The sequence below is a fragment of the Macrotis lagotis genome, chromosome 1 (assembly GCF_037893015.1).
Source record: "Macrotis lagotis isolate mMagLag1 chromosome 1, bilby.v1.9.chrom.fasta, whole genome shotgun sequence".
NCBI classification, from domain to species: Eukaryota; Metazoa; Chordata; class Mammalia; order Peramelemorphia; family Peramelidae; genus Macrotis; species Macrotis lagotis.
In genome coordinates this window covers 928,313,553-928,323,033 of record NC_133658.1, presented here as the reverse complement: position 1 = coordinate 928,323,033, position 9,481 = coordinate 928,313,553, and the positions used below count along the sequence as shown (strand labels likewise).

The 9,481-nt window shown below is 39.0% G+C and overlaps 1 protein-coding gene and 1 pseudogene across 1 annotated transcript; one reads left to right on the top strand and one right to left on the bottom strand.

The window, feature by feature from the left end:
* Positions 1-385: 385 nt before the first annotated feature.
* LOC141492939 (large ribosomal subunit protein uL4-like) lies at positions 386-4,678 on the top strand (annotated as a pseudogene).
* A 474-nt stretch (positions 4,679-5,152) lies between these two features.
* LOC141510217 (vomeronasal type-1 receptor 1-like) lies at positions 5,153-6,112 on the bottom strand. The gene has a single exon (XM_074220234.1). It carries the CDS (start codon positions 6,110-6,112, stop codon positions 5,153-5,155), a length of 960 nt encoding a protein of 319 aa, XP_074076335.1.
* Positions 6,113-9,481: the final 3,369 nt, after the last annotated feature.

The following is a 9,481-nucleotide window of genomic DNA, read 5'->3' as shown; positions in this document are numbered from 1 at the left end:
GATGTTTATCCTTCAATAATTTATATTTCCATCGACCATTCCCAATTAAATTGACTCTTCAAGAGTTTCCATTTTGGTGCTACTCAGAGAATAGTATTTATGAATACTTTTGTCCATAGCGATCCTTTTTATTTCTTTCATTTCTGTAAGCTATTGACCTAGTAGTAGGAACCTCCAATATTGACATTCAAGGATCTTATGGATAATGCAATGAAAAAAGTCCAAAGAATCATCAGTTTAAGATACTTCCTTACCCTACTATCAATACTCTCAATTTGCCCACTGATTCTAAGAAATGACAAATTAGTCTAAAATTTCAAGTCATCTTTTCCTGTGGGAGCCATCTGGCAGAGAGTATCATGGCTCTTACTCTCTAGTACCCACCATGGCTTGTTTACATCCCTTGATATCTGTGTGTTTCAAAAAGGGGGAAGTATCTGTCAAAAAATGTTTTCTTGCCTGCTACATCTAGGATTCCGATTTGTCCAGTTACTGTGAATTTTGTTCATACCAACTTGAGAAAAAATAACCAGCAACCGTATGCTGTCAGTGAATTAGTAGGTCCTCAGACCAGTGTTGAGTCTTGGGGAATTGGCAGAACTGTTCCTCAAATTCCTCATGTTCAGGGTCGAAGAACTCACTCACTGCTCTGGTCAGGGTGCTTTTGGAAATATGTGCCAAGGAAATTGCATGTTTGTGCCTACCAAGACTTGTGACTATTGGCATCACGTAGTGAAACCAACACAAAAATGCTATGTCATCGGCTTTGCTTTGGCAGCCTTTTCCTTGTTGGCACTGTTCATGTCAAAGGGTCACTGAATTGAAGAAGTCCCAGAGGGGTGGAGCCAAGATGGTGACAGGAGAAGAGTCTCCCTTAGGTGATCTCTCTCAAAACTCATAAAATAAGGACTCTAACTACATTTTCAAGAGACAGAACCCACGGAGGGATCCAGTGAGGCAATTCTCCAGCCCAAGGTAACCAGGAAAATAGCAGAAAGATGGCTCCATGAGGTTAGAGGGGCAGCCTGCCAGAACAAAGGAACTTCAGCTTCCCGGAGGCAGCCCCAGGGCACTGGGAGTCGGGCTCATGGCAACTGGGGCAGTTTCCTGACCTACACCCCAGGAAGCACTGAGCACAACATGGAAGATCAGCAGGGAGACCTCTGCCAGAACGAGCCTGTGAAACCTAGCCTTCAGGGCACTCAGTGAGCAGCATGGCCACAGCAACCCAGATCTAGGAACCAGAAGCAGGTGGAGCTGATAAGCACAAGCCCCCAGGCAACTCAGCCTTGAGTACTCAGTCTAGGTAGGGAAATAGAGAGAGACTTCCGAGGTCTGTCTTCTGACCCTGGAACAGGACTCTGGGGCTCTGACCACATTCAGATCCTGTTCACAGTCTAGGCCACCCCATAGAACAGCAGGGCCCCTCACTTAAGCCCCATGGCAGAGGGGTGCACTTGTGGTCATTCACAGACCAGGAAGGAGGACAGAGCCTCACACACCGAGATCCTTGTGAGGGTTATCCCAATAATACTCAAAAGCTCAGGAAGTACCCTAAGACCAGGCACAGTCTGGGGAAATGAGTAAACTGAGAGAAAAGAGGAACACTATTGAGGAATACTTTGTCTATGACACCAAGAAGGATCAAAATAGTCAGAAGATGAGGAAGTCCAAGCTCTTGCATCTAAAGACTCCAAGAAAAAAAGGAAGTTGGGCTCAGACTATGATAGAGCTCAAAAAAGATTTTGAAAATCAAGTGAGGGAGATAAAAGAAAAATTGGGAAAAAGGAATGAGAGAGATTCAGGAAAAACATGAAAAAGAAGTCAGCAGCTTAGTCAAGGAGATCCAAAAGAAATGCTGAAGAAAATAGCATGCTAAAAACCAGCTTAGGTCAAATGGATAAAACAGTTCAAAAAGTTATTGAGGAGAAGAATGCTTTAAAAAGAAGAATTGGTCATATGGACAAGGAGATAAGAAAGCTCTCTAAGGAAAACAAATCCCTCAGATCTAGAATGGAGCTGAAGGAAGCTGATGACTTTAAAAGATGGCAGGACACAATGCTTCAAAACCAAAAGAATGAAAAATTAGAAGAAAATGTGAAACATTTCATTGAAAAAACAACTGATCTGGAAAACAGATTCAGGAAAGATAATTTAAAAATTATTGGAATACCTGAAAGTCATGATCAGGAAAAGAGCCTTGACATCATTTTTAAAGAATTCCTAAAGGAAAATTGCCCAGATATCCTAGAAGCAGAGGGCAAAATAGAAATGGAGAGAATCCACTGATCTCTCCTGGAAAGAGATCCAAAAAAGAAACAACCCCCAGGAATATTATAGCCAAGTTCCAGAACTCCCAAGTCAAAGAGAAAATATTACAAGCAGCCAGAAGGACACAATTCAAATATCATGGAGCTGCAGTCAGGATCACACAGGACTTAGCAGCAACTGCATTAAAGGCTCGTAGGGCTTGGAATATAATATTCCGGAAGACAAAAGAGCTCAGAATGCAACCGAGAATCAACTACCCAGCAAAACTGAGCATCCTATTCCAGGGGAAAAGATGGACTTTCAATGAAGCAGGGGAATTTCAAATGTCCCTGTTGGAATGGCCAGGGCTGAACAGAAGGTTTGATCTTCAGTTACAGGACTCAGGTGAAGCATAGAGAGCAGAGGAGAAGGGTAAAATATGAGGGACTTAATGATGACCAACTGCATGTATTCTGGCATAGAAAAATGATACTTATAATACTCATAGGAAACTTCTCATTTAATAGAACAGGCAGAAGGAGCTTTTATGGATGAAGCACAGGAGAGAGCTGAGTTTGAAGATATAATATATTGTAAAAATGGAGTCAATGGCTAAAAGGGAAATGTAATGGGAGTAAGAGAAAGCAGAGGTAGAATAGGCTAAGATATTTCATATAATAAGATTTTTCTTATTACAATGAGCTATTGCAATGATATTAAGGGGGGAAGGTGAGAGGGAATGAGGGAACCTTTATTCTCATCAGAGGTGGCTCAGAGGGGAAACAGCATATATACTCAATGGGGTATAGACATCTAGAATAAGGAGAGAAGAGGGACAGGGGGATGGGGGGGATGTGAGTGATGGAGGAGAGGGTGGACCATGGTGGAGAGTGGCTAGATATAACACATTTTCTTTTTTACTTCTTGAAAGGGGCTGGGATTAGATGGCCTGTCCAGGGCCATAGGGCCGAGTGGTTGCTGGACCTTAGGGGTGGTAGGTGGACTCCGGTCCTCTTGGCCCCAGGGCCGGTGGTTAGTCTGCTGTGCAACTTAGTTACCCTACAGCACATTTACAAAGAGGGACATAGTGAAAGGAGAGAGAAAATATTGTGTATGTTAGTGGGGAAGTACGAATGGAGGGAGTTGCAATCAGCAATGGCAACAGTGGAAAATTATGGAAGTAGCTTTTGTGATGGACTTATCCTAAAGAATGTGATCCACCCGCAACAGAGCTAGTGGTGTTGGAACACAGACTGAAGCACATTTATTATTATTATTATTATTATTATTATTATTATTAGGGGGGTGTTGTGGGGTAGATTGGGTTGGGTGGCTTGCCTGGGGTCACACAGCTGGGTGATTGTTGGGTGTCTGAGGCCAGATTTGGACCTGGGTGCTCCTGGCACTGGGGCCAGTGCTCTGTCCATTGCACCACCTGGCCGCCCCTACTATTACTATTATTATTATTAGAATTAGCATTAGCATTATTATCATCATTATTATTATTTTGTTTTATTTGGGGTTTTTTCTTTTTGGTTTTTGCAGGGCAGTGGAGTTGGAGTGGCTTTCCCAGGGTCACACAGCTGGGTGATTGTTCATCGTCTGGGGCTGGATTTGGGCTCGGGCACTCCTGACTCCAAGGCCGGTGTGCCACCCAATACGCCACTTAGCTGTCCCTGTTGTTATTATTATTATTATTATTTTCCTCTTTCCTTTATTGCCCATGAGGGTCTATATTTTGGGGGAGGGGCATTATGTTTACTCTTAAACAAGAATATCTTAAATAAATATAAATTTTTTTAAAAAGTCCCAGAAACATTCTCAAGTGGTTGAAGATAAAGTAGAAGGATATAAGAAGACCAAGGAAGATGAATACTTCAAATAGAATGACATCAAAAAGATCTAAGTTTCTCAGTCTGTGTGAACTGATAGAGGTGAAATGAGAAACCATCATTGTATCCAGCATCAAGGACCTTGTATCATCTATAATGAAGTCAATGGTATTACTGGGGCCTATCTATAGCAATGGTATTACTTTTCTTAATGTGAGTAAATTGAACCTTTTGAGATTTGCTCCTGGCCAGCTTGCGGGGCATTTCTGTATTTGGACTGAAAGTGTCTTTGACAAGTTGGATATATTACATGGCACAGGTCTTCTTCCCTGCTGTCTTCCCATGCACAAGATGACCAATATAGACCTTACCAGGATTTTGAAAAGCCCAGGAATCCATGTACCACACAAAATATTCATCAATGAGTGGGTATTCCAGACCAAAGAAATTGAGAACCATGGTAAAGCTGTACCCATATGCCAAGAACACAATTCTATGTCAGACAAACAATCAGAAAAAAATTTAAAAAACCTACTGCACTAAAGAAGATGCTGGAGGCTAAGAAAGAGGTAGATGAGAAAAAGAAGAAGCTGTAGGTAAGAATCTTGTAGGAGCATAGAAAAGTTCCAGGGCAGAAGACACCAGCAGGAAAAAAGCTTGGGGCAAAGAAACCTACCACACAAAACAAAAACCAAAAAAAAAAAACAAAAACAAACTAGCTGAGAAGAAGCCTGATGCAGAGACTCGGGTTATCAATTAATCCATTGGATCACCACAATCTATTAGATTTGGATATGGTGAATTTCTAAACAATGAATATTCAGAGCTGCTAGGTATTGCAGTGGATAGAGCACCAACCCTGGAGTCAGGAGTACTTGAGTTCAAATCTGGTCTCAGACACTTAATAATTACCTAGCTGTGTGGCCTTGGGCAAGCCTTAACATTATTTGCCTTTTAAAAACCTAAAAAAAATGAATATTCAAAATGATGAAAAAATAAAATGAAATGAAATGTATCAGCACATCTAATCTCATTTGATGATGAGTGCATCCCTTTCCTCTAACTGGAGCTTACAGAAGGTCATCCTGGGCAGAAGATATCACTATGTCATCAGGGTCAAAATGGGTGATTTTTCCCCCCCAAATAGCATAGCAATACCTGGTAACTTGTGAGTCACTGATGATCAGCACAAAGGGACTAATAGCTGGGAAGCATGCACCCAAGAAAGCAGAGGTATACATCAACCAGGGTGCGGATTTTCTAAAAGATATATACATTGTCAAGATGCAATTGAATAAGTTAGAGGAAAAAAAGGTGCCCACTAGCAGCAGGATAGTTTTGGTGGCCCTGATCTCAGGGGAGGTTCTGGAGGAGAGGCAAGTAATATGGATTTGCTTGTGATGGCTGTATAAAAGAAACACCATGTAGCCACTAGCAGAGACCATGAGTCCCAAAAATATAGCATCAGAAAAGAAGATAATGGTTGTAAATAAATAGGCTTCATATCCAGAAAGAATTTTATGAGAACAATATCCATTATGTTGTGTCTCAGTGATGTTGCTGGTGTATACTGGTCCTTTCATTCCGTTAGGAATATAGCTGCAAGAAAGTAGGTGAAAGGTCCAACAAAAGAGGCTAGATGGAATGAGGTGTTTTGGAGCTTTGGCTTTTAGTTTTGCCCAATTGGAGTTCGTGGGGCTGATGGTGATAGCCTGAAAGCCACTCAGGAGACAGGTCATGCTGAGGGAAAGGTCACGAGTGACTTTGTAAAAATAGGAAATAATTTTACAATCAATTTCATCCAGGAAATTCATCAGACCCAAAGTTGTCATTGTGTGAGGGATGCCCTTTAAGAGAAGCATCAAGCAGTTGACCAAGGTCAGTTGGACGACAATAATGTCTATAGATCTCATCTTAGATCCACTGAGAAACACAAAAGTGAAGAGACAAATAAGGAAGGAATTTCCTAGAAATCCCATTCCTGTCTGGAAGAAGAATGCAACACTCAAGAGTATGTCTTCAGATTTCATGATAGTGGTATCTTGCAGAAAAAACCTTATCAGAGGCAGAAGGACCTAGAGAAAAGTAAAAGTTGATGATTTGTGAGCCTGCCCCCTCAATCCCCCCGAGAGATGCAATTGAAAATATTACCTTCTGATATGTTATAGAAACATTCTCATGTTTGGCTTTGGTCAACCGGGCAAGAAAGTTGAAATTAGCCTCAGATTGCTGTTCCTTTAGTCTCATTTAGTTTAAATAAAACGCATGAAATATTGAATAATTAGCCCCATAAATCCAGTCCTTCCATAGAATGTGGCGTTCAAAGACTGAAGGACAAGTGTGAGACCTGTGTTTTTAGTATCATGAAAGCCAACTGCCCAAAGTGGTTTGAAGTTATTTTTCTAAACATGCGTAGAGAATCATGAATAATAATGACTTTGTTAGCAAATACTTGCCAAGTACCAATCATTTGCCAGATTCTAAGCTATGTACTGGGGATACTAGATGCAAGTGAAACTCTACTTACCCTCAGGGATTCTAATGAATTGAGAAACAAGTTATAACAATCCTTTGTCACTGTACAGGCAGCTGGGTCGTCTAAGAGAGTCCCTCTTCAGTCAGGTTTACCTATAGAATCAGTCCTAGTGAAGAAAGTATTTGAAGACATGAATTTTCCCATAAATGCTTCATTGGTATCCTTCCAAAAATTTAATATGCTTTCTCTTTGTTGCCATTATCATTAATGAAACTGTTCAGCATTTCAACAATTTTGCTTTTGACTTCATTCTTGGCCTTTGCCTTCATTCTTTAGGATGAAATTATTTACTTACCAATTAATTTTTAAATCTTTATTCAATGACACTGCAAACTATGATTTTTAAACTGTGGTCAGCTATGAATATACAAATATTTCTGTTATTCAGCATTTTTATGACTATTTAAGTTTCTAACATGGTCAAATGTTTTGGGGGTTTTTTTAGTTTTTTTCAAGGCAAACAGGGTTAAGTGGCTTGCCCAAGGCCACACAGTAGGTAATTATTAAGTGTCTGAGACCGAATTTGAACCCAGGTACTGCTGACTCCAGGGCCCGTGCTTTAGCCAATTGTTTTTAAAAATATAAAGCACAGTTTAGAAATGTGGCTGTTTATTTTCCATTTTTATTCAATAATTATCAGAGGTCAGTAATGTCTGACTCTTTTAAAATTCCAATCAAGTTTTTACCATATCTCTTAGTTTTTCTCTTCCTTGCTTCCTTTTTTTCTTTCTTTCTTTCTTTTCTTCTTATCTTCTCTCTTTCTCTTTTCTTTTTCTCTTTTTTCCTTTATTCCTTCCCTCCTTTTTCTTCTTTCTTTTCTTTCTATTTCTCTCTTTCTTTCTTTCCTTCCTTTCATCCTTCCTTCCTTCCTTTCTTTTCTTTTTCTTCCTTTTTTCCCTTCCTTCCTTCCTTTCTTTCCATCAAAGTCAATATTTTTGGGGAAGGTCACTTAACCCTGATTGCCTTGTACCATCTCCAGTCATCCTGATTCATATCTGACCCCTGGACCCAGATGCCTCTGGAAGAGAAAGTGAGGCTGGTGACTTAGCACAGCCCCCCTCACTCAATGCCAATTCATGTGCTTGCCATGGCATCACCTCCCTTGATGTCATGATCTTCTTTGAGAATGATGAACAAACATCATCATGTTTTCTGTCATTTTATTTTAAGTTTTATATAGCTTTCTTTCCTTTCTTTGTTCTTTCTTTCCTTTTTCTTTTTCTTCCTAAAGAATTTGTCCAGTTCTAAATCGAGTGAATGTCTGTCAATTGCAGAATGATTGAACAAATTTTGGTATATGTATGTTATGGAGCACTATTGTTCTATTAGAAAGCAGGAGGGATAGGAATTCAGGGAAGCCTGGAAAGACTGGCATGAGTTGATGCTGAGTGAGATGAACAGAACCAGAAGAACACTGTACACCCTACCAGCAACATGGGGGCTATGATCAACCTTGATGGACTTGCTCGTTCCATCAGTGCAACAACCAGGGACAGTTTGGGGCTGTCTGCAATGGAGAATGAAATCTGTATCCAGAGAAACAATTGTGGAGTTTGAACAAAGACCAAAGACTGTTATCTTCAATTTTTTTTTAAAAAGTGTCTTATGTACTATATAATTTTGCTATCTCTAATATTTTATTTTCTCCTCAAGGATTTTTTTTTCTCTCAACACATTCAATTTCAATCAATGTATGGCATGGAAACAATGTAAAGATTATCACACTGCCTTCTGTGGGGGAATGAGGAGGAAAGGGAGAGGAAAAACTGTAAAATTCAAAACCTTACAAGAAAAGATAGGTAGAAACTGCTATTGTTATATACTTGGAAAACAAATAAGATATTGATTAAAAAATTAAAAATTAAAAAAAAGAATTTGTCCAATTCTAAACAGGATGCATTAAGAATTTCTATTTTATAGTTTTTTCTTTATTTCCCACTATAACTTCTTTAGCATTTCTTTCAAGTATTCATCTTCTTTGCAATTTGGTGCATACATGTTAAACCATGACAATTCATTGTCTATGATATTGTTTAGCATAATGTATTATTCTTATATTTCTGTTTTATTCAAGAGCAATTTTTGCCTTTCCTTATAGTTTTCAAATCCAGGTACAACTTAATGTTTTTTGTTCCCTTCAGTTATTACAGCTGTGTATAATTTTTAATGTTTCTTATTTCTTTAATGTTTCTTGTGACAATATACTATTGGTTTCTGCTTTCTATCATACTCTGCCCCTTCTTCCAATCTTAAGTGTGAATTTATCTTAATTGACTTACATGGGATGATTATCAATTTTGTATTTCCCTCCATACTATGTAATATCCCCCCATCTCCCCCTTTTTTTTTAACAATGAAAAGCATGATGGGATAGAAGTATGCTCATCACTAGAGCTCTTTTGTTGACCCAATCTATCTCTACATACTTCCATTCTCCCAGGCACCAATCACCAATCCTACTTTTTTCGTCTCTTTTTCAAAACTTTTTCTCATGATATATCCTCTCTAGTTATATTTTCTGTTTTGTTTTGTTTCGTTTACAGCTATTCCTTCTCTGAATTTACCTTACTTTATTCTTCCCATCACCTATCCCAGTTCCCTCTTGGTCTTTTGGTTTTTGGTTGAGTTAAATGTTTTTACCCCAACCTTTTTTTGTATGTGTTTGTAAATTCTACACACTTTTAACTAGTTGTAATGAAAATGAGATTCAATACATACCTATTTCCCTCCTCAGATTTGTACATCTTAAATGTGTGCATAATAACTTTCTCCTTGTACTCACTTCCCAATATATGAAAAAGGTTACCTTATCATCCCTCTTCATTCCTTCCCTGATTTATTCCTTTTCTCCATCCCTTTTTTT

What these genes read in the sequence shown, in the direction of transcription:
- LOC141510217 (XM_074220234.1), bottom strand. Translation starts at nt 6,112, where the DNA reads ATGAAATCTGAAGACATACTCTTGAGTGTTGCATTCTTCTTCCAGACA.